We start from the raw sequence: 26,153 nt of genomic DNA, 5'->3' as shown, positions 1-26,153 counted from the left end.
TTTTTATTAATAAATGTTAGAATTAATTATTAGAATTTATAAACTAATAAATATTAAGATTAATTATATTGGTTTTTGAAAATTGACATTCACATTTTAGTTTTTTTGTTTTTTTTTTTACATTTTAGTTATTTCATCATTTTTCAATGGTTACTAATTGTCTCCCGTTATGTCAATTTATATAAACCATTAAATTATGATTTTTTACATTTAAATGACTTATTTGCAATCATATAAAATTTGTAAATATAATTAGTAATATATTTTTTAAGATTTATTTGAATTTTTTATTATATTTATGCATATTTTAATTTTTCATTCGGATCCATACTTATCCAAAGCATATCCCAATACATCTCTTAAAATTGTCTTTCCGATACACCTTGTGTTTTCGATACTTTGAACCTTGTCATCATCATCATCATCAAAATTTTCCGTATACAAATCACATGCACACTTATTACTTTATTAGTTGTCTCTAAATCTATAAAACAATGTGCAAGACAAACAGCCAAAAATACCCAATTAATTTTCAGACAAACTTTCGTCAATGGGACATGTCTCATGCTGGACTTATGGCAGTTGTAGTCCCAACCTGTTCATCATATTCTGGTAGCAGATTTGAGATTTCTCCCGAAAAAAAAAAAAAGATATTATTGAACCCATGTCTCATACTTGCAGGCTACAAACTTGGATGAATATCAATTTGTCAAAACGATACCAGAAGAGCTATGACCTATCATAGTACACCCGTGAATTTTGATGAATACCACCTCATTGGACAATTCTTTTATGAAATTTTTTCTAGTACCGTATCATTGGTCAACCCCCTGGTAAAGCATCATATGAGATTACAAATGGAAGTATTACATTGTTATTAATTTAACAAAACCCGAATGCACTTAAAATCACCACCCTTGTACTATAGAGTCTGTGACAAAGACCCTCCTGTACATTGTTTTGCAATAAAGACCTCCTGTACTATAATCATGAGACAAAGACATCCTTCTGTTAGCCTTTCGTTAAATTCCATCATTGCAATATTTTGTAATCCCCATATTACTATTATAATAACTATTCGAACAATTGGAAAAAAAAAAAAACACAGTTCATCTTTCCCAACCTCATGATACAGGAACAGCAGAGGTGGTAACTGTTGCAGCGGTGGCGGACTTCCGTTGAAGTCCTCCCTCTCTCTCCCCCGATCTTTCTTCTTCCCCTTCCCCTTTCTCTCCTCCCCTTTCTTCTTCCCGATTTCTTCTGTTTTCCGTTCCTTGCATATGGAGAGAAAGAGAGTAACTAATAATATGCAGACAATAATGGGGCCATGACATCACTTTCTTTGCTTAATTACTGTGGAGAGAGATGCATTTTAGCCTTAAGAAGCAACGGAGAAATGGCCATGTCTGTGTCATATGTGTGATAGAAGTATGTCCTGTGCAAGGAAAGCAGCAATTTGATTGGCTTGAATTATTGCAAGCAACAACTATTTTGGACAGCTAGCCAGTAAAAACTCTATTTTGGCTGCTATTAAAATGACGGAAAGTCTCAAATGGGAGAAGGTTTCCTGAGCCGGATTCTTAATCAGCAATCAAAGCTATAATCTTCTGGTATTCCTTGGCAGTTTCTGTTTTGATAGATCAAGTCTCTTCATCAAAAATAGATAAACACATGTAGTTGCTCAAGAAATTAAGAAAAGTGAGAAGCAATTACCTCTAGGTGCTTGAGATCAGTCGCTGTAGATACTTCCTTGACATTGGTTAAGTTACAGATGTTTAAAAGGTCATCCCAGCTTTGTATGGTCATATTCCTGGTGAGACCATTTGCAACTGCTCCAGGGTAGAGAAGGGCCTTCACCATCACCAGAGAAAAAACTCACTTGCTATCAATTGAGAACATGTGACCTCTATTGGTGTTGTACACATCCCAGATAAATATGGGACCCTGTGAAACGAACAGAACTGGATTCCATTAATATTCCAAACAAGCAGAACCCAGCTGTTTGATTTCCCCCTCCAAACTTTTGCATGTAACAAAAAGAGAAATTTATTCCATTTCAATCGAGTAAGCCAGGCGAAAGGAGGCCCTAAAAACTAATGTCATCTAGTCTGTGCTTTTAAGCTTAAGAAGAACAAACTTATCTACAAGGAAAATCATGAAATCCCATTGGGTTAAACTCCAAGATATGGAAAATACGGAAAAGCAAATTATTGTCTCGCCCATTTGTTCGACGTAGTTAAAGACAACTATAAATTGGCATTTCAAGGTCAAAGGAGATGCATTTATTACATGGAGAGAAAAGATACAAAATCTAGTTTCATCTTTCATGCAGGTGGAATTTGGCCTCTTCTAGTATCAATCTGAGATCAATGTAGGTGGAATTTTCGAAGATAATGCAAACCCAACATATATATAGATGAAGCACAACATCAGAGATTCATGAAGAAGCTTTACTTTATTACTTACCGGATCGTAAGCCATTGGACAAGCATAAGACCAGTAGAGGTGAACATTGCAAATTAAGGAGAAGGTTTTAATCCCATATCCTGACAAATGGTTTGAACCATTTTGTTTGGTTTTATTCCATAATTAGAATGCTTCCATTGGTGCTTCATTGATACAATCAAGGAGGGTTCCAGATTATAGAACATTTAAGATTTCCAAAGCTTCGAAACCACAATCAAGGAGGGTTCCAGATTATTAGTTCTCTCTCTCTCTCACTCTCTCTCTCTCTCCATCATGCAAAGAACAGAAAACAGAGGAAATCGGAAAGAAGAGGAAAAAAAGGGGAAGAAGAAAGAGGAGAGAAAGGGGAAGGGGAAGAAGAGAGATCAGAGGAGAGAGAGGGACGACTTTGGAAGTCCGCTGCCACTGCAACAGCTACCTCTGCTGCTGCTGTTCGTGTATCATGAGGTCAGGGAAGATGAACAATGTTTTTCTTACAATTGTCCAAATAGTTATTACAAGGGTACCATAGTATAGGGGGGTCTTTGTAATTTATGCAAAAAAAAAAACGAATAGAGTTTTGAGTCAGATTGCTTTCAATTTGCTTTCTATCTTGCGGATTTGGCATTGTGCTATTGTACATAAACAACCCAATGAGACAAATCCCTAACTCAGAGACAGTGAAACACTGGTCCTCTTTTATGCTGATTGGGAAAACAAACTGTATAAAACCAAGCCCTAAACACTGGTCCTCTTTTATGCTCATTCATGTGCAGTTAGAGTAATACTAATATACTTGTTCCCCAGAAGTTAAATGTGTGGTGAAATTGCACTCCTTCATAGCTTGAAGTTAAAAACTAACATAACTTACAGTAGACAATAATGGTGATCCAGCACTATCACAAAATTGAATTTCATGCCCACTGTGATGAAAAAAAAATTCTGTCTGGTGCTTAACTGATACAAAGAATTGCGGCAATTGCAGAGAATAATCAAATAAACCCTCGTGCAGAATTGGCCTTAGCATCTTTAAAGACTATACTGATACCAGACCAAAAATTCCTAACAGGTTGATGGCAGGATCCTGATCACTAGGAGTGCCACTCGGTTGGAATGTTATGACCCCTACCTTGGTACCATTTTCTGATGGTGACTCTTCCCTGATGAGAACAAGCTCTTGCATCCATGACTTCTTTTGAAGTAGACATGATTTTCAGCCTTAAATCCTCATCATATAGAGTTGTAGACTCAAAAATAAGTTTGCACCCTGAAGGCAGAAGACATCAATCACTACAAATAGTTGGAACAAATACCAGCATGTCCAACTAAGAAGATAAGTAGTGCTAAAACCAACCTAGAAAGATGACCACAACCATCTGTTATAATCTTATTTTTGGAATTTAACTGATGCAGTTCATATGAATTTCCAGAGAACAAATGGTAGTTTTCATCGATTGTTCCATCTTTTAATTAGGATTTGTAGGCGGAAGCCATAATAGGCAGACCTATGCTTCAAATAAAATCTGCCTGCCACAGGGTTGATAAATTTTCTCACTAAAACTAAAAATTCTATGCATCTATGGTTTGTATAATTGTATTCTCATCATCTCCATTTTGCTTCAGTAATACCTATTTTAACCAATGTACAAAACATAGTTTTGGTCGAGGTAGATGAACATCCAAAACTCTATTAAACAGAATAATCCAGGTTGCCAACAAAGATGAAGTCACGGAGACCTGTAAAATCAACTGAACAAATCCATTTGATAGTGATATATCAATGCACCAGTCATTACCACTGTTGGAGCCACAGCCATGAAGGATTGACCTTAACCATGTACCCTGTTAAAGGAGGAACACAATACATCGAAATGCATTTATTGTATTTGGGAAGAAATCATTCATGGGCTTAGACATTTTGAAGTAATGAATAGACAACTTTCTATTTACATTCTCACAAAGCATGCCTACTAGTCCTACTAGACCTTCAGCAAATGGCATTAACATCTAAAAAACTACCCATTAATCCTAAACCAAGACCTTCAGCAGGAACCATTAAAATGCAGAAACAAAAACAGAAAACTAAGCTATTTCTGTCTAAGCAGCTTCAAATGTGAGAAAGAATCATCAGTGGATGATTTATCATATCCCAGGTAGTGCCGTTCAGTCTACTTTTCCATTACTTTCTCATTCCTTCAGTTATCCACCTCTTTCTGTGTTAAACCAAAATGAACCGTTTCAACTTTCAATCAACGCATCGCCATCAAGGTGCGAACTTTGTTTTCTCTCTCTGCCTTCTTAGCAGTTGGTGTCCTCTTTAGTCTCCGGAATTCTTCCATCACGACCTTCTCAACTTGGTCTATTGAGTTCAAGAGTTTCTTCTGTGGGGTCAGGACATCAGATCCTCCAGAAACCTGATTATCAATACCAAGCAAAGATTTGGCCAGATAGCCGACAGGTGGTGGGCAAGCTTTATTAGCAACTTGATTTGGAGAGAGAACAGAGAGGCTATGCTCAAGGGGAGCACATGAAACAGGTAGGTTAGAGTCATGAATATTCAACTCCTGTGGTGAAGGGCTGATAAGTCGTTGGCTTTCAGCCTCTCTCAGGCGAGCATTTCTCCTTTCGACAGCCTAAAGAAACATAAAAATACAGAATTCAGACTCGGACCCAACAAGGAAGAAGAGACCAAAAAGGATGAATGAAAAATAAATCTGCAAAAATGCACCAAATGCATGAGAAAAAGATGTTCGACAGAATTTGTACCACAACTAAATTCAACAATGTACCCTGGTTCAACGTCACGATCTAAAAGGCAACAGTGATTTCAGTAATCATCAAAGGTGCATCTGAACCTTTTCTGCCTAGATTGAAAGAATAACTAGTGGATATTACATTTTGTAAGCTATTTTCGGCCATTCTCAATATTGGGGCGATCCAGAATAGATTGAAGGGAAAGGAGGGAATAAAAGTTTCAGGAAAGAAGCAATAAAAAGTTCAGGAAAATATCAAAATAAAGAAACAGTGAGACCAGGAAGAAAATTTACCCGTATAATAGAAGTAATGTCGCGAAGAGGCCTCCTGGGGCACCAAGAAGGCAGAGGAGTGGTTGCAGCACGTCCTCGGCTTCGGCCACTTCTCGCCGCCGGAGTATTCTGTCGCCCCAACAACGGAGACCTGTGTGAAATCCGGCCACGCCCATTTGCCGACCTTGGAGTACCATAAGCCGCCCTTCCAATATTGACTCCCCGTGAAACCACTGTAGCTCCCATCCTTGCCGTGCGTTCCGGTAAAGCATCCAACCTCGCAGTTCCCCGGGAAATTGGAAAACCGATGAAGTCTCGACCATCGGAACTACCCAGTCTTGAAGGCGAGCCGAACAAGTTTGCTGCACCTCCGTCACCGAATCTTAAAGGGGAGCCAAACAAGACCCGTCCATCGCCGTTGCTGATTCTTGCAGGAGAACCAAACAGCCTCCCCCCTTGTTCCATATCGAGCGGATCCGCAGCCGATCGGCGACGAACAAACAACGATGCTGTGGGGTCCGGCCTGATTAACCTGTCTCTTGATTCCGGCATTGTTATCTTTGTCTAAAACAAGAAAAATTATAAGAATGCGTATTACTATTTCCGACGAACAAAGAATCAGATTTCAGATAACATACGCAAATCTGAAAACCTATTAAGAAAATCAAACAGAAAGGAGGAGAAGATTTGAAAACCGGAGACTACCTTGCTTCAGTTCTTGAAGATCTGGAGTTCACGATTGTGGGGTTGAAGAGGAGGACGAAGTAACGTTTTAATGGCTTCCTCTACAGCTGAATCTGAAATTTGGAAAAGCTTCGAGAGAGAGAGAGAGAGAGAGAGAGATGAAAGAGTGAAATTTGAAAATTAAAAAGAGCGGCTGAATTTTGAAAAGCTAAAACCAAACCCGGGTTAACACTTAACACAGGTCTACGACTCAACGTTGGTTATCGCTTGGAGCGTTGAGAGTGAGTCCTGTCGTCATGGGAATGGCCGAATGGGATGGCAATTTTGAATTTTCCCATCCCCGCCGGCTACCCGGCTGGTCGGGTCGGGTCGGGGATGGAAATTGTTTGGCGGTGGCAGGGACGGGATTGGGTCAATCGGGTTGAGTCGGACCGTGTCGGGGGATCCCCCGATCAAGGATGGGGACGGGGTGGGTAGTAATGCGTCTCGGCCTCCAATATTATGCCGTTTGGCATGTATTCTTAGAATGATCTTTTTGAGTCTTTCTGCATACGTCTTTTGGTATTTTTCAACTTGTGGTTATCAAATCAAATGGAAAAGGATCAGTTTTCGACTTTGAACTTATCGGAGCCCATAAAAACCGCATGGAAAGATTTGCCAAACACCATCTATATATTAAGACCATGCTTGATCGAGAGATTGAGAGTGCTTAAAAGTAAGTGTTTATTCAAAATAAGTGCTTATTTGGGTCATTAAGCACTTATTGGAGAATATCTCATCCTCTGCATAGTATTACGCAGGGGGAGAAGTTCTTAATTCACGGGGGGTAGTGTATTGTGGATAGGCATGGGCAGAGTTCTCATCAGTAGGAGATCCGGAGTTGATTGAGGCCCTGTTTGATGAAATACTTGTTCACAAGTCTTCTTAGAAGTACTTATTGGGTTGGAAATGCTTGGAAAGTTACTTTCCCCATAAGCGCTTATATTTATTCAAATGGCACTTTTGGCCCTCGCTTCACTTGTACATATATACAATACTTTTCACATGTTATGCTATACATTTCAACTGAGAACCCACGTGGACCCCCACATGGGCTACCATGTGGATCAAATTAATAATAACGATAATAATAATAATAATAATAATAATAATAATATTATTATTATTATTATTATTATTATTATTATCATAATAATAATTGATGAAGGTGGATTTAGCCCTCCAATGACATTGTGACACATTGTGACACCCGGAACCACTTAGGCAACAACTTGCCTTAGCCAACCTGATGGTGTCCTAGTTGGCGACCTGGCACAGGCGCCAACCTGGCGACCAATGAAACGTGCTCGCCGACAAATTCGGCATGTATATCCCAACACTCCCACGATCCTTAGAAGTTGGCCCACGTACTAAACAATTCGGATGGTGGTCAACGTGCATTGCGGTTGCCTCCCAGAATCTCGGACCACTTAGGCAACCTCTCGAAAATCTCGAATGCGGTGCGTAAAGCCCACGCCAAACAATGCTTATATAACGGCACCAACCCCAATGGCATAAGGGGGCAAATAAGCATATTCTAGCTCTTATACTTTGTGATTTTTAGCTCGCAGTCTACTATGAGAGTACTAACTTAAGCATCGGAGCGACTTCACCGGGTTAGCCACCCCGAGTCCTTTGACATTGATTCCCTACAGGTCTCTAAAGAACTACGAAGCTCAACAATCAATTCAGCTCAACAACTAATATGCAACTCGGGCCTCTATTCATCTCGACACCTAATATGTAGCTCGGCCTGGTCAGCTCGGCATCCAGGTCCTCACCTAGCAAAATTCTCCACTTCGGCCTTTGAGTCATCATCCACTTAGAAGTAGACCGAACGATGAGGTACTTAACACAAAAAATTGACACATTACCAAAAATTGATTCATCAATTGGCGTCGTCTGTGGGAAACGCTACAAAAAGCTAAGTTCTCATCCTCTGAAAGGCTAAGTCCTCTTCTTCCAGAAAGCTAAGTTCTCACCTTTTAGAAACTAAAAGCTCTCACTTTCTAGTTTCCATTTTTTATGAACTCAAAGACTATGTAGGAAGTTGATGGCCAATAGACTAAGCAGCTCTACCAACTTTATTTCAACTCGGATAAAACCTCATCAGTCCTCTTCGCGAGGTACCCTCTACAAACTGAGCTCTCCGTGGCCTTCACGGGAGTTGGCGGCCAACGGACTGCATGGACGCCCTTGCTGGTCGAACCTTCAAACGCTCCCGTGAAAGAATTGTAGGATCCATCGTATGGACGCCAATAGGTTGCGGAATGGTTGGGCAAATTTCAAAAATTTCCTACATTTCTTCCAATTGGGAATCGTATTCCCTGATTTTAGAATCAAGATTCAAGGATCCTACATGAACTAAACCAGACAAGATCTGAACCAAGATCAAAGGGAAGGGTTATACCTGATACGGAGAGTCAAGATCTCCCAACGTCGGTGTTCACACCCAAAGAAAGATCCAAGATCTGCTCCCATTGAAGATGACACAGCGACGGTGGGGCAAAACCAACAGTGTACGTGCTACGTGCCGAACTCTTCACAAGAATCCATTGGAGGCTTAGAGCACCGAACCAAATCAGTCTTTCAGCAAAGACTGATCTCAAGAACCAACTTATTGATCGTCCCTTCATAGGAGTTCGAACCAAGCAGTAAGGCGGCGACGGCTGGAGGAGTTCCTAAGGCTAAAAGTGGCATGGATGCAGATTTTAGCTTAGGAAGATGAGATCCTATCTCAAACTTGCAGAAGTAGTTACTCCAAAACCCTAGGTCAAATTCTTGTAATTCAAGATTAGGGTTTCCTCCTTTCTTAGTGATTAAGAAACCTCCTAATCCTATTAGGAGTTATCCCAATCCAAATCAGCATTTGGATAGGGGATAATCTTAATCATATCTACAGATTAGGTCAGCCCACTCCTGATCTTATTAGGAGGTTACCATATTCAAATCATATTTGAATTTGGTCTCCAATAGTAGATAGGGTTAAAACCCTAATCCTTTAGCTAACCCTAATCCCAGATACGCCCCATTAAGTGGGTGATCATATCAGCCCATGTCGAAATGAGCTTTTAGGCCCAATAAGTAATCAGTGCTCAATAAGTTTCCAAACTGCTGCCCAATTGGGCTTCTTTGTATGGTGTGGGACCCAAGCATTGGATCTACACATCAACCACATAGGTTCGACCCAGCCTTTGTTACAAGGCCTAGCCGAATTCACTGAAAAGCCCGATGAACCCCTCGAGCCCATCACATAGACTCTATGGGCCCAACACTTACACTAAGTGGTCCCTGGGCCAAGCCATCTTATAAAAACCCATGGACTATGGGCAGATACAAGATTATCCCATCAGGTATTACCCTAAATGGCATTACACTTAACCTCTCAGCCCATAATGATCAAACATTGCTTGACAAGAGAGGACCTCTCCCTCGACTACAAGGAACAATGCTGCACTCTCTACTCACATGGATCCCGGGAATTAAAACCATTTGCAAATAATTTGAAACCATACATATCTATATATCATATATATAAATTTTGCAAAACAAAATTCCAACGATTGAAATCAATTGCCGGTAGTTTGGTTTCCATCAGAGAGAGTGCATCCCCAATCATTACCTTTGTCCAACAAAAAGGCTGATCTTGTCACTATGATCACCCACTTAGATGAATTCTCAGACTGTCCCAACATACCCAGGTTTTGACCCCCGCTAAGGATCTCACTGATTGGCATATCAAAGACAGCCCAATCTGACACCTAATGCAGTATCATAATCGAGTCTAGGGGTCAGGTGTAACTTTCCAGTTTTTCCCATCAATCTCCAAGGTCTAGGGCAATACTGGAAATTCAGTCCAGTTCAAGGATTCAAGTAATCCTACATTGCATATGCCTTGGGTCTCATCCTGGCGGCTGAGATAAGCCATCCCAACACTTGGCAGCACACCAGTGTTAGCCTTGGCAGGATAATTCTCCCCAGACTTATCCAACGGCTGTGAATATTCTAAACTAACACAAGTCTCATTAAGTGTCTATTTTAAGGGTCTTACATAGAAATATACCACACAACATGAATCAAACATGTACTTTATTTATTTACACTAAATTTCAAAAGTACATCAAAACTGATTGGAGCTAAGGGCATACAAAACTGTCTAACATCCCGTGCAAGCTGGTGATCTAAAGTCAGTAATGCTGCCCCCATAGGTCAAGTGTCTAGTAGCTTCTTGTAGGAGTGGGTGACCGGCCTCACTAACAAGGCTGATGTAGCACAACCATAGATCTAAGGTGCTGAGCTGATAAAAGACCTCGGCACCACATAAGACTCAGTCGCTTCTTCGGCATAGGCAAAATCAAGGGTAAGGAGAGTGGATTGCGAGTCACTCCTAGAGCCGAAGGGCTAAGGTGTCGAGCTAGTAAAGGACCTTAGCACCACATAAGACCCAGTCGCCTCTTCGGCATGGTAAAAAGCAAGGGTAAGGAGAGGGGACTGCGAGTCGCTCCTAGAGCCTAAGGGCTAAGGTGCTAAGCTGATAAAAGACATCAGCACCATGTGAGACCCACTCGCTTCTTTTGCATAGACGAAATATAAAGTTGTTCATATTCAGCACGAGAAAACAAAGGAAAGACTAGTTTGCTCTCAGCACCATGATGGATGCAAACTTGATTTCTTCATAGCTGACCTCCACCTTGGTTGCAGGCTCCGCATCAAACTCATTGGTTGGGACCAGCTCGAAGGACGTTGTGTCAAAGTCTACTTTGGTGGAGCGACCTGATAAAGCAGTCACACAAAACCCCTTCTTAAGGACGACATGATGAGCTTCACTCTTGAGGTACTTAGGCGGATCGCAGAACCTCTTGATGGTTACATCCCTAATAAGGTAGATGTCCTCGGGGTACCTGCTCCACCTTTCCCCGAGAAGATGAATTTGCTCTCGTGCCTTGAAAATAAAGATGCCGAGGTCTTGCACAAGGATGCAAACACTTGGACTCATCTGACTTGAGAAGCAAATTGGATTGATGCTTACGAGCTCATCGAATTTGTCATTCTAGGCCAAAATGAGCAATCTACTCCCTTCACCAAGTTACTTTCAGCTCAAGAGTGGGGGGAAAATGATGAAGGTGATTTGGCCCTCCATTGACATTGTGACACATGGCATCTTAGAACAACTAGGAGACACCCGGAACCACTTAGGCAACAACTTGCCTTAGCCAAGCTGATGATGTCCTAGCTGGCGACCTAGCACAAGCGCCGACCTGGCACAGGTGCTAAACTGGCAACCAGGCACAGGCGCCGACCTGGCAACCTGCGAGATGTGCTCGCCGTCAAATTCGGCATGCATATCCCAACACTCCCACGATCCTTGGAAGTTGGCCCATGTAACGAACGATCCAGAGGGTGGTCAACGTGCATGGCGGTTGACTCGGGGAATCTCGGACCACTTCGGCGACCTCTCAGAAATCTCGGATGCGGTGCATGAAGCCCACACCAAACAATGCCTATATAAAGGCACCAACTCCAATGGCATAGGGGGGGCAAGTAAGCATATTCTATCTCTCATACTTTATGATTTTTAGCTCGTAATCTACTATGAGAGTACTGACTTAAGCATCGGAGTGACCTCGTCGGGTTAGCCACCCCAAGTCCTCTGACATTGATTCCCTGCAGGTCTCTAAAGAACTACGAAGCTCAACAATCAATTCAGCTCAACAACTAATATGCAGCTTGGCCCTCTGGTCAGCTTGGCATCCAGGTCCTCACCCAGCAAAATTCTCCACTTCAGCCTCTGACTCATCGACCACTTAGAAGCAGACTGAACGACGTGGTACTTAGCCCAAAAAATTGACACATTACCAAAAATTGATTCATCAATAATAAAAATAATATTTATAAATAATATTAATAATTAATATTAACAAATAATGAATAATATTGATAAATAACAAATTACTACCATAAAGTACTTTCAAGGTGCAATTTACAAAAAATACTTCCAGAAAGCACTTTCAAAATGCAGTTTACACAAAATACTTCCAGCAAGTACTTTCAATGCATAATTTTCACAAAATACTTACAGAAAATGCTTTTAAGGCGCAACTTACACAAAATAATTCCAAAAAGTGCTTTTAAGGCACAATTTATACAAAATACTTCCAGAAAGTACTTTTAAGGTGTAGTTTCCACAAAATACTTCCAGAAAGTACTTTTAAGGCACAATTTTCACAAAATACTACCAAAAAGTACTTTTAAGGCACAATTTTCACAAAATACTTCTAGAAAGTACATTAAAGGCACAAATTTTTCCAAATACTTCCAAAAAGTACTTTTAAGGCATAGCTTTCACAAAATACTTTCAAAAAGTACTTTTAAGGCGTAGTTTTCACAAAATACTTCCAAAAAGTACTTTTAAAGCATGATTTTCATAAAATACTTCTAGAAAGTACTTTTTAAATGTAGTTTTTACAAAATACTTCCAGAAAGAATTATTCATGGCTGCATTTTATTATTTTTTTTAGATAAGTTCATGTTTATACCATCCTACCTCACACCCTAGAGATATCATGGCCTAGGCCTATTTGACATTGGCCTTGGTTGGGCCATAGGCTGAAATGGGTTTGGGCTTAGACTTCCTTGGTCTTGGCAGATTGTGGATGTGAGTTGGAATGGTTTGGACCACCCAAGGTTACAGCCGGCCTATATGGCCTTGGCCGAGTTGGACTAAGCATGGAATCGGTTTGAGATGAGCTTGGGCCTAAGGTGGGCTTCTAGATTGGAATGGGCTTAGGATTCTAGGTGGCAATGAGCTTAGGTTGACAGTTTGACACTTCAGTTGGACTAACCAAGGGGATATAGGCTTGGACCTAGGTTTAGTTCTCAAAGAAAATCTCCAAAGAATAAATACCCAAAGCCAAGTGTATGAATTATGATCAGAAATTTCTGGGATTTTCAACTATCCATGAAGTTAGGTAACCCTTAGTTGACCTCTTAATGTTGAGCAGTTGCTTTGGCTCAATTCTTAAGTCCTAATCCTAAGGACTAGTTATCATCACTGGTTTTTGTTTCATAGTTTTATGTTTTATTATTGATGATTTCATAATTTTAGATTTCGAATGAGAGATCTATCATAATTCATAATAGATTTTAAACACTTGAAACATATCTTTTTCAATTTGTACTGAATCAACCAATAACAAGATGGGAGAAGGTCCGGTGGGGCACAACCCAACCTGAATTCAACTTTGGGTTAGGATTGCCTAGATTAGGTTGAAAGTTGGGTAGGGTTAGGATTAGGTTCAGGGGTTCAAAGCTGGTTTTTTCTTTTTACAAGGTGCTGGCAATGGACAAGTTCTGAAGAGTTCTCTGTCAAGCAAATTACTAGTTCATTTCAGCCCAGCCCCTGGCATAGAAGTTTCTAGTTTTGAAGAGTTCATTTTAGCAAATAGCAAGTTTATCTCTAATAAGTTGTGATGTTGCGCAATCCGGGCAATCCTAACTGGCGAAAACCTGGTTCCTAGCTGGGGAGCTCGCTCGGCGGGAACACTCCGATGCTTAAGTTAGAACTCTGAGAAAACTGAAGAATACAAACAAAGAGCTGAGAGTGCAGATGGCGCAAGTTCATGTTAGACAGTTTTGTATGCCCTTAACTTTAATCAAGATGATGTACTTTATAAGCTTATTGTAAATGAATAAAAGTGCATATTTGATTCATGTTCCCTTGGTATGTTTCTGTGTAATACCCTTAAACTGGACACTTAATGAGACTCGTGTTAGTTTTTAGAATGTTCACAGCCAGTGGGTCGGTCTGGGGAGACCTATCCTGACAAGGCTGACACTGTGGTGCCACCAAGTCGGTTGGGGTGGCTTGTCTTAGTTACCGGGGTGAGACCCTAGGCACATACAATGTAGGATTAATTGAATCTTTGAATTGGACCAGATTTCCAGTATTGCCCTGGACCTTGGAGATTGATGGGCAAAACTAGAAAGTTACACCTGACCCCTAGACTCGATTATGATACTGCACTAGGTGTCGGATTGGGCTGTCTTTGATGTACCATTCAGTGAGATCCTTAGCGGGGGTCAAAACCTGGGTATGTTGGGACAGTCTGAGAATTCATCTCAGTGGGTGATCATAGTGATAGGATCAGCCCCTTTGTCGGACAAAGGTAATGATCGGGGATGCACTCTCACTGATGGAAACCAAGACTGCCGGTAGCCGATTTCAATCGTTGAGATTTGTTTTGCAAAATATATTTTATATGAAATATAAAAGTATATATATTATGGTTTCGAAATGTTTGCAAAAGGTTTTAATTCCCGGGATCCATATAAGGGAGAGTGCAACACTGTTCCTTGCAGCCGAGGGAGAGGTCCTCTCTTGTCGGGCAGTGTATGATCATTATGAGCTGAGAGGTTAAGTGTAAGACCATTGAGGATAAGGCCTAATGGGCTAATCTTGCATCTGCCCACAATCCTTGGGTGTTACAAAGTGGCTTGGCCCAGGGACCACTTAGGGTAAGTGTTGGGCCCATAGAGCCCATCTGATGGATTTCAGGGGGTGCACTGTCCATAACAGTGTATTCGGCCAGGCCTTGTAACAAAGGCTGGGCTGAACCCATGTGGCTGATGTGTAGATCAATGTTTGGGTCCCATGCCATACAAGGTAGCCCAACTGGACAGCATTTTGGAAGGCTAAATGAATACATAACCTTAAATGGGCCTTAAGCCCATTTCAAACTGGGCTAATTTGATTAGTCACTTAAGGGGCGAATTCTGAGATGGATCGGCTGATAGGATTGGGCCCAGACCCTATCCAATTAGAGAGTCCAAGATCTAAATGAGATTTAGATCTGGAAACCTCCTAATTAGATTAGGAGATGGCTAATCTAATTTGCAGATAAGATAAGGGTTATCCCTTATCACTTAAAGGGACTTCTAATCCAAATATGATTTGGGTTAGCAACTCCTAATGGGATTAAGAACTTATCCATTTTAAGTCTATAAAAGGAAGAGGGGGCGACAGCCTTTAGACATGCAATGCAATCCAGAGATCCTTGTCTTCAGAGCTGAGATTACCAGAAGAGAGAATTCTACACCCTGCAAATACTCTCTTGCCGCCTCCTTCCTGTAGCCGTCGCATATAGCAGTTCGACCTCCAATTCTTGGGAGAAATCAATATTAGATCTTGATACCAATCTTTTGGAGAAAATATTGGTGGGAGTTGTATTCACAAGCCGTCCAGGTGATTCTTGAGAAGGGTCAAGTTCTTTTGGAAGAACACTGGTGATTCTGCTCCACCCTGCACTACGCCATCTTCAGTGGGAGTAGATTTTGGATCATTCCTTGGGCGTGAACACCTCCATTGGGAGATACTACTTCTCTGTATCAGGTATTATCCCTCCCTACTCCTTTTGGTTCAGATCTGGTTCAGTTTATGGTTCAAGAATGATCCTTGAAAATATGATTTTCTAAATGGGGAATTCGATTCCTAGTTGAAGGGAGAGAAAAATTTTTGAAATTCGCCCCCTTATTCCGCAATCATTGGGTGTCCATGTGATGGATTTCCTATCCCTTCAGTTCAATACCTCTTCTCTTCGAGGGTCGGGGTCATTTTATATTGAAGATCTCTCAAATCAGGCATAACCGCCTCTGCCACAACCATTATTGCCAAAGCCGAGGTGGCGGATTTGGGCAGTCATTGTAGGGTACGGACTTGTTAAGCGTGCCACATCTGGCAGAAGTGGCAGGCACGCCGCCGCCTGACAAGAGACGTGGGCGCAGCCTCCAGATTCGGTAGGTACTATTGTCAGGCAGATCTTTTCTATAGGTTGCAGAGCTACTTTGCACCGTGCTGCCTAGGTCCGAGCTACCCTACATCGGGGTGCTGGGGTAGCCGAGGTGCAAGTGCTTGAGGCGAGCCTTAGTCAAGTATGGGCAGGAGTGTTAATGGGGCTATCCCGAAGTGTCCCCACTTCGGGATACTTTCCATAGATCGGGGTGTTCCTTTCTCAGGAAGGAACAGTTTGGGGCCCACTGGGAGGAGCTCGAGAGTCCTCCTCCCTTAGGGAGAATTCGGAGTACGCTAGATGTTTCTTCTCAGCGAGTTGCTACGTCCACTGAGTTGCATTGCTGGGCTCCAGCGAGTTCAGTATGCCGAGTTATGGCCAAGTTGTTGAGCTGTCACTTATGCCAGGTCGTACCCACGTGTCCCCGTGCTACGAGGTTGGGCCAAATCACCCTCCATCAATTGCCCCCACTCCCTGTGCTGGGGGTTCTTACCTAGTGCGGGAGACCACAGTGTGCCGGGTGGATTTGGCTCAGTACTCTGGCCTCCTAGTCAGGCGGCTTATTGGTTAGACCAGTTCACTGCTCGACTCAATCAAGGGCAACCCAGGTCATGTACAATCTATGCACGGATGTCACGCGATCTATGAACCCCGCGGACGTCAAGAAATGCGCTGAACCGATTTTCCTCGGGGGTCGCGTAGCTGGTTTTCTTGAGAGTCGTCAGATCGTCTTGATCTTGACTGTTGATGCTTGAGTACAATGGCTATAAATAGCGGGGGTCCTGGTCATTTTCCCTCGCTATAAGTCCTCTGCACTCGTCTTGAGCTCGCGTCTATGTTCTCCAGCTCGGGTCAATTCTCCCTAGTTCGGTTGCTTTTCCTTGGTGAGTCCCCTTGCCTTTCTTTCAGTTTCCTTTCCTTCCAGTTCATTTGGTTTTCTCCACTATGTCTAGCTTCGATAGCCAACTGGATGAGCCCGAGGTAGGTACCTCGGCTCAGGGTGACCCCATTGAAGTCCAGTCTCACGAGGCATGAGAGGCCTTGGGTAATCTGGCGTCCACCTCTCACCGAGGTTGGATGCCGGATAGGTTTGGTCCCTCCATTATGACCTTGGAGAGACTCCGATACCTCATCTGGCAATACAATCTACCTAGGGAGTATACCTACAGTCTTCCTGCGGGTAACTTCCCATGGGAGCACGGTCCTGATGAGATCATGATCTTTCAGGAGCAGCTTATAGTCGGGCTTCATCTTCCTTTCCACCCTCTTATTGTAGGGGTCCTGAACCACTTCAACGTTACAATAGACCAACTTCACTCGAACTCCATTCGTAACGTGGTCGGGACCATATCCCTTTGCTTCGAATATGTCCTTCCTTTGAACTTAGATATTTTTTGCTCGATCCTCTCAATAAAGAAGAGCGCTTTAAGTGTTCTCCCCGAGCACAGGTGGACCTATTACCTGTCCCCTCGCTCGGGTTTTAAGTTATTGCACAAGCTTCCTAGCAAAGTCCCGACCTGGAAGCATGACTACTTTGTAGTCCGGAACACCGTGGGGTGGCCCTTCCCCACTCATTGGAGGGCGGCTATTCAAGGCCCTGGCGTTATCCTGGACAAGAAGACAAGGAATATGCTCCAATTATGGGCTGAGCTCAGGTTTAATTACAAGGATTATATCGCCGAGAGCAAGCTCATACAGGCCGGCTTGAGCCCGGGTAGGTTGTCTTACTTAGTACCTTGCTTAAATAGTTAGTACTTTCGAGTTTACTAATGTCGAGCTATGTTGCAGGGCCCATGGAAGAAGAGAAGTTTAAGGGGGAGAAGCTTTTCTGCCAAATGAAAGGGAGGAAGAAGCGAGCTGCCAAGAGTGCTCGCATCGAGTCTCTGCAGGCCACCACTTCCGAACCCGAGCTTCCGCAGGCTCCTACCTCTAAGCCTGAGCTCCCTGACGTACCTCCAATCATCAACTTGGAGGAGATCCTACCACCTCTGGAGCCTGAGACATCAACAGAGCCTGCTTCACAGGTAGCTACGGAGCCCGAGGTCGCCACCGAGGCCGCTGGTGCAGCGGCTGAAGCTTCCGCTGAGCCCATTCGCACAACCGAGATGACCATTTCCCGCTCGGGGAGTCAAGAGAGAGACCGGAGCATCCTGATTCCTTAGTGCATCCTTCGAAAGAGCAAGGGAGTCGTCTACACCGAAGAGGTCTCCCTTTGGGCAGACCTCACTCCTACTCAGCTCGGAGGCCGGACTGCCACCCACACAATGGTGGTAAGTTATAAAGACCCTTTTCTCTCTTCTCTTTTATCCCCTTCCTTTTTTTGTACATCTCTTCGGTGCTAACCAATCCTCTCTGGTCAGGTGAACTCCGTCATGAACGCCTTGACTCTTCTGTCTGAAAGGTATTTGAAGCGGGCTCTAGTTGCCAAAGACTTGGCTTGCGTAGCCCACACCGATCTCAGGGCAGCTCGCGACCAAATCTATCGGCTGGAGAGTGATGCTTCAGCTCAGAAAAATGTCATTGAGGCACTGATGACGGAGGAGGAGCTGGGACACGATAGGGATGAGCTGAAGAGCGAGGTGAGCGCCCTCTAGGCAGGAAAGGGGGCTTTAGAGCTCGAGGTGAAAGGCCTTAAGGAGGATAATGGGGTCCTGAAGCATGAGGTGGAGTTCCTCAAGGTCGATATTGAGGAGAAAACTGAGATCTTCAACCAGGCCATAGAGGAGACCAAGGTTAAGGCCACCCTAGACTACATCAAATCGGATAAGTTTGACACCGTGCTGATGGAGGCCTATCGCTAGGTCTTCAAGCTTAGTAGGTGGTTGATAAGGCACACATACCCCGAGCTCGGCATGAGCACCATCACCACTTCGCGGATCACATATGAGATAGCCTGCCAGACCAAAGAGGACCCAGATTCTGAAAAGGAGAGCGGCGATGAAGAGGCAAATGCCACCGACCTGGCAGAAGCTCCTGAGGAGGTCTAGAGTAAAGATGACAGGTCCCCCAAATAGTTTGTGTAGTCCTTGTACCTTGAGCCTGTGAGCTCAGTTTTAGTTTCTTCTTTTTTTTCTTTATCGAGTTGATTGTATGGAACTCTCAATCAATGAATTTTGCTTTTTTGTTAAGTACTGCACACTTTAATACTTTTTCCAGAGTGACTACTTTATCCGAACTGTTAAGCGTCTAAAGTAGGGTTTTCTGAAGTAGCGACATAGTAAGGCATACGCCTGAACTGTCTTCCAATACTTGAGTTGCTGGCTGTCCCTAGTGGGTCCAACCCATTGTATGCCAAGGTGGGCTAAGCGCCATAGGGTCCATACTTGAGCTGCTTGTGTCCTTGGAATACTATGCACTGTAGTGTCGAGGCCCATGGTTAGCTTGGCGTTTTAGGCCTTTGGTTGGGGGGAGTGACTTAGTCACTCCCTCCTAGAGTCTGCCCATGCCGAAGAGGCGACTGAGTCCTATAGTGCCAAGGTCATTGTTAGATCGGCATTTTGGCCCTTGGGCTTAGAGAGCGACTTGTAGTTTACTCAACTCGGCGATCATGGGTAATATTGCCTTAAGTTGACAATGTTCCATGCCCAAGGTACTTATTTCCCTTCTAGGGTTTCAAGCTCGTATGTACCTTCCCCGAGCACCCGCTTTACTCGGTAGGGTCCTTCCCAATTAGGCCAGAGATTACCAACGTCGAGCTCAGACACCATAACTTTACGAAGAACCAGGTCTCCGACGCGAAAGTTCTGCTTTTTGACCTTGGCGTTATAGTACCGAGCTACTCTTTGCTGGTAGACCACGGTCCTGATATATGCGAGGTCCCGTACCTCATCAAGTAGGTCGAGGTTGGTACGTAGCTCCTCTTCATTTGCCTTGCCATTATATACTTCTAGTTGTAGCATGGAGACCTCGATCTCGGTTGGGATGACTGCTTTAGTGTCGTAAGTGAGATTAAAGGAAGTCTTGCCTGTTGCGGTCTTTACTGTGGTCCGATAAGCCCATAATACACTAGGCAGCTTGTCTGTCCATAGTCCTTTAGCTCAGTCTAGGCCTGCCTTTAGCCCACGGAGAATAGCTCTGTTTGTGACTTCCGCTTGACCATTTGCGTAAGGGTGTGCCACCGAGGTGAAGTTCTGTTGAATTCCCATGTCTTGACACCAGTTCTGGAATTTGATGTCCTCGAACTGCTTACTATTGTCAGAGATCAGTACCCAAGGTAGTCTGAAACGACACACAATGCTCTTCTAGAAGAAGTTCTGCACATTTCGAGCAGTGATTATTGTGAGGGGTTCAACCTCAACCCACTTAGTGAAATAATCGACTACTACCACTAGGAATCTTCTTTGCCCTGTTGCCGGTGGGAATGGCCCAAGTATGTCGATCCCCCACTGTACGAATGGCCATGGGCTAGTAAGGTACTTTAGGTCGGCAGCAAGCTGGTGGTGGATGTTGGCATGCTTCTAACACTTGTCGCATCTTTTGATGAGCTCGGTTGCGTCTGCCTTCATCATTGGTCAATAGTACCCCTATCACAGTGCTTTCTAGGCAAGGGCCCTGCCCCCCAAGTGTCCACCGCATAGGCCCTCATGAGTATTGCAGAGGATGAGCTCGGCCTCAGAGGGTCGCAAGCAGCGCAGATAGGGGAGCGTGTAGGATCTTCAGTACAACCGCTCGTCCATCATGAAGTATTTGGCTACCGAACGCTCTACCCTTCTAGTAGCATTACGATCTATAGGGAGGGTTCTGTGTAGCAGGAAGCTTGTGAGTGGATCGATCCAGCTTGGCTCTGCTTGAATGACAGAAGCGACCTCCTCTGCCCCCCCGAGAATGCTAGGCCGAGGAAAGTTCTCTATATACACGGTTCTCATGGTGTTACCACTAGTGCTGGCTAACCGGAATAGGGCATCGGCCTCAGCATTCTCTGATCTTGGGATCCGCTGGATGAAGTGTGACTGGAAGTTGAGTAGAGCCCCTCTTACTTTGGCTAAGTAAGCTATTATGGTTGGCTCGCAAGCTTCGTACTCACCCGTAACCTGGTTGACCACGAGTTGAGAATCACTACAAACGACAATGTGCTTGGCTTTCACCTCGTTTGCTAGATTCAACCCGGCTAGTAACGCCTCGTACTCTGCTTCGTTGTTAGATGCCGCGAACTCGAAGCATAGTGCATACTCCAGTTTCACCGCTCGGCCCATATAGAACAATCCCAGCTCCGCTGCCCTGCTGGTTTGATGAGCCATCTACGTTAAGGATCCAGGGCTCCTCATCCCAGTTCCGCTTGGTCTGACTAGGAGAGATGTCGCGATGGTTGCTACTTCACGGTGCTCGAGCTCAATCGGCCTGGGAACCTAAGGCTCGCCCGAGTTGGGGGCCTCGTGTTCAACTGACCTGGGGACTTCAGAGCTGAAGGTGCATTCTACAACAAAATCTACCAAGGCTTGGGCCTTGATAGCAGTTCGCGGCTTGTACTAGAGCTCATACTCGCTGATCTCGATGGCCCACTTCGTTAACCTTCCGGAGACCTCGGGCTTGAGCAGGACTTGCCTTAGAGGTTTGTTGGTAAGGACGACGATAGTGTGAGGTTGGAAGTATGGACGAAGCTTCCGAGCTGCAATGACTAGTGCATAGGCTTGCTTTTCTATCTCTGAGTACCTCGTCTCTGCTCCCTGCAACGCTTTACTAACATAGTAGATGGTTCGTTGGACCCGATCTACTTCTCTTATTAGTACCGAGCTGACCACCTCGTCACTTGTCGAGAGGTACAACTCTAAAACATCACCCTCTTTGGGTCAGGTTAAGATGGGGACACTGGCGAGGTACTTTTTGAACTCATCAAATGCGAGCTGACACTCTTTAGTCCATTCGAAGCCTTTGCTTTTTATTTCCTTAAAGAAAGGCAGGCAATGGTCTGCCGACTTGGACATGAAATGGCCGTTCAACTTCTGAACCTCTTTCAATATCCGGGGAGGTCTCATTTCTAGGATAGCGTTAATTTTGTCCGGGTTAGCCTCAATGTCACGCCGGTTAATGATGTACCCTAGGAATTTTCCCGAGGTGACACCGAAGACACACTTATTCAGGTTCAATTTCATGTTAAACTTACACAAAATTTCAAAAACCGAATGCAAATCTCGTATTAAATCATGTGAAAATTGGGTTTTGACGACCATGTCGTCTACATAGCATTCTATTTTCCTGCCAATCAGTGGCTCAAATAATTTATTTACAAGTCTCTGAAAGGTTTCCCCAACATTTTTCAACCCAAAGGGCATGACCTTTTAACAGTACATGCCGAGCTCGCTTATGAAGGCAATCTTTTCTTTGTCAGCTAGATCCATACTGATCTGATTGTAGCCCAAATAGGCATCTAAGAAGCTCAGCAACTATGCCCTGAGGTCGTGTCCACCAGACGGTCGATCTTGGGGAGTGGGAAGCAGTCCTTTGGGCAAGCTCGGTTCAGGTCGGTGTAGTCATCACACATGCGCCATTTACCGTTAGCCTTTTTTACCAGAACGAGATTGGCCACCCATCTCGGGTAATGGACTTCCCTGATAAAGTCGGCTGCGAGGAGCTTCTCGACCTCCTCGTCGACTGCCCTTCATCGCTCTGGGCCTAAGTTGCCTTTATTCTGTCTAACGGGCCTAACTACAGGATCAATATTTAGCTTGTGAGTCATAATGCTAGGGTCTATTCCGGGCATCTCTACCGCGGACCATGCAAAAACATCTAAATTTTTAAGTAAAAAACTTACCAGTTGGGATCGCAGAGGCTTCTCAATAGAAGCGTCGATCTGAAGTGTCCAAGATGGGTCCTCTGTCGATGCTGGGATGGAGACAGTCTCTTCTGTGGGTGCAGCTCATTCCTCACATTGCTCCGTAGGTCATTCTAGCTCGAGGTTATCGGCCACCTTAGCTTTCCCTTTGAGGGCGGCGATGTAGCACTTGCGAGACTCAAGCTGGTCACCCCGTGCTATCCCGATTCTGAAGTCTGTGAGGAACTTCATTGCTAGATAGTAAGTGGAGACCACAACACATAGGACATGGGTGATCGGCCGACCTACTATGGCATTGTACGGGGAGAGTGTTGCGACCACTAAGAAGTCATGGTTGAGCCTCACTATGCTAGGCCAAGTGTCGACTTCCACAGGTACTGTAATCCTTCCCAAGGGCCTGACTTCCTCTCCGCTGAAGCCTACCAGGGGAGTATTTGTGGGCTTCAGGTCACTTTCTTGGAGTTGGAGCTGGTCGAATGCTGCCTTGAAAAGGATATCCGTCGAGCTACTCGAGTCGACAAGGACGCGCCTGACTTCAAAGTCGTTAATCTTTATCTTTATGACGAGTGCGTCATCATGGGGTAGTGGACCCCGCGTGCATCATCCTCTGTGAAGAAGATCAGGTCTTCCATCTTTGGCCACTTTGGGGGATTCTGCTCTTCCCTAGCGGCCTCACGAGCCGATGCCTGAGCTGCTACCGAAGTGCAGCCCGCGACAATTGAACCTCCAACGATCACGTGGATAGTCCCCCAAACTGGTCTCTCTTCCGGGGGCTGCCTCTGCAGTTGCTTTGCCTGCCTGCTGGGTTTGGGAGCGTCTCTACTCTGCTCCCCCTACCGACCAGCTTTATTTTTATTACTTTGTACAAAATTCCTCAAGTATCCGCGACGAATGAGCTCCTCTATCTCGTCGCGGAGGTTTTTACAGTTTTCGGTACTATGACCATGGTCTTTATGGAAATTACAATACAAATTTTTATTCCTTGCATTAGGGTCTGCCTTCAACCGAGGAGGCCACTTCACATATGGGGTGCCCTTGATGGACATAAGGATCTTGGCCCCCTTCGTGTTTAGAGGCATGTAGTCCGCCCTTTCTGCTGCCGGAGCTCAGAAAGGTTGTCCTAGCCTTGCCCCTGAGCTTGGTCCTTCTTCTTCTTACTATCACCTTGGGTTGGGGGCTCTGTCTCCCTTTTTCTTTTCTCAAGGGCCTGTTCACCTTTCTAGTTGATCTCCTCCGTCCCTATAAACTGATCCGCGAGCTTGAGGAACTCGGTCACAGTCTTGGGCTGACAACCACATTTCACTTGAATTCTTATAGTGATGCCTCGCTTGGCTGCAGTGAGCCGAATTGTGGGGTCCAGGTCGGGTATTTGCAAACAAGCGTTGTTGAATCGCTTGATATAGATTCAGATGGACTCCCCTTCCTTCTGGACTATGCCAATGAGGCTTTCTTGAGTTCTTGGGCATCTCTTGCTAGTGACAAAGTGGGAAACAATGACTTGCACAAACTGCGCCCAACTCCTTATCGATCCGAGCGCAAGGTTTCGGTACCATGTACGGGCTACCCCTTTGAAAGTGGTAGATAAAGCAACACACATACAGGATTCACTGGCCCTTGCCAGGTGCATCTAGGAATGGAAGGCGTCCACATGGTCGTTCGGGTCAAAGGATCCATCATACTTATCCAGTGGGGGAAGCTTGAAATCCTTCGGAATAGGGATGGCAAGAAATTCTAGCGATAGAGGAGAAGGAACTGAAAGAAGTGGAGTAACCTTTACTTCGCCTGAGCTTACCTCTTCGTTACCCCGGAGCTCGGGCAAATCGTGAGTGGAAGCTTGGCGAGCTCGGTGGTGCCTCCGCTACTTCCTTGCTAGCTCGGCGTTGGTGTTGCTGGCTTTGGTATGACTGAGCTCGATGGGCCCAGGGAGGGGCTTGGATTGTTGTTGGTAGCTGTGAACTGAGGGGCCTTGCCTCAAGTCTGCAACCAGCACCTCAAATTGGTTCTTAGCAAGTGGGAGCCTGAATTGCGAATGCTGAGGCGACGTGGGGCTAACTGGCTCAAAGGCCCCCAACCTGACTGCAGGTTGTGAGGCAGGAGTAGCTGGTCTCTCTTTCCTGCCGTGAGATGATGCCGAGGTCTCTCCCTGGCGAGAAGGAAGTTTGTTTCGACGACGGGGCTTGGCTTGTTGCATGGCCGGATGCCGAGGAGGGAGTGGCTGCTGGGTCTGAGGCTGTGGAGGAAACTACTGTTGATATTGATACTAGGAGACTTGGTGCAACACTTGCTGTTGATAAAGTTGAAGCTGCTGGAACTGTTGCATTTGAGCTTGCATAGCTCGCATGCATTGCATTAGGTCCTCAAGCTGGCTTTGGCTGGCCATCGGAGGGGTGATGGAGGGTTCAACGAAGGTTGTTCCGATCATAGAGGGAAGTGGAACATTCACGGGTGCCACTGTCTGAGGCACATTCAGACTGGGAACTCTGTCCATAGAGAGGGGGATGGTGAACTGTCCAATGCAGACAGTGGGAAGATAGGGTTGTTTCTCAGAGGCGTTTCGGTTTGCACCTCGTTTGACATTGCTGGAAGAAGCCATGGATGCTGAGTTCTGAGAGTTGCAGTGTTGGAGGAAGGCTTTTTGTAGCGTTTCCCACAGACGATGCCAAATGATGTTGCACGATCCGGGCACTCCTACCTGGCTCCTAGCTAGTGATAGACGGTCATTGAGGCGAAGAGGAAGGTGAAGAATTCCCGAGGAGCTCGTCCAGCGGGAACACTTCGATGTTTAAGTTAGAACTCTGAGAAAACTGAAGAATACAAACAAAGAGCTAGAGTGCAGATGGCGCAAGTTCAATACCTTTTCTCTTCGACGGTCGGAGTCTTTTTATATTAAAGATCTCTCAAATCAGGTGTAACCGCCTCTGCCACAACCGTTATTGCCAGAGCCGTGGTGGCGGATGTGGGCAGCCATTGTAGGGTACGAACCTGTCAGGTGTGCCACATCTGGCAGAAGTGGCAGGCATGATGCCGCCTGATAAGAGACGTTGGCGCAGCCTCCAGATTCAGTAGGTACTATTGTTAGGCAGATCTTTTCTATAGGTTGCCGAGCTACTTTGCACCATGCTGCCTAGGTCTGAGCTACCCTACACTGGGGGGCTGGGGTAGTCGAGGTGCGAGTGCTTGAGGCGAACCTTAGGCAAGTATGGGCAGGAGCGTTAATGGGGCTATCCCGAAGTGTACTTCCCGTAGATCAGGGTGTTCCTTTCTCAGGAATGAAGAGCTCGGGGCCCACTGGGAGGAGCTCGGGAATCCTCCTCCCTCAGGGAGAATTCGGAGTACGCTAGATGTTTCTTCTCGGGATCTGCTACATCCACCGAATTGCATTGCTGAGCTCTGGCAAGTTCAATA

The 26,153-nt window shown here is 44.8% G+C and overlaps 1 protein-coding gene across 1 annotated transcript; it reads right to left on the bottom strand.

The window, feature by feature from the left end:
- Positions 1-4,298: 4,298 nt before the first annotated feature.
- LOC148872588 (protein POLYCHOME-like) lies at positions 4,299-6,407 on the bottom strand. Its single transcript, XM_088967837.1, has 3 exons — positions 6,177-6,407; positions 5,493-6,035; positions 4,299-5,078 (listed from the first exon to the last, which is right to left on the bottom strand). The coding sequence occupies exons 2-3, from the start codon at positions 6,021-6,023 to the stop codon at positions 4,695-4,697; spliced, it is 915 nt and encodes a 304-aa protein (XP_088823963.1). The 5' UTR covers positions 6,024-6,035; positions 6,177-6,407; the 3' UTR covers positions 4,299-4,694.
- Positions 6,408-26,153: the final 19,746 nt, after the last annotated feature.

Source organism: Nelumbo lutea, chromosome 2, assembly GCF_056320005.1.
Source record: "Nelumbo lutea isolate HS-2025 chromosome 2, American lotus-T2T, whole genome shotgun sequence".
Lineage (NCBI taxonomy): Eukaryota > Viridiplantae > Streptophyta > Magnoliopsida > Proteales > Nelumbonaceae > Nelumbo > Nelumbo lutea.
The sequence above is the reverse complement of the archived record's forward strand: the minus strand, read 5'-3'. Positions and strand labels throughout refer to the sequence as shown.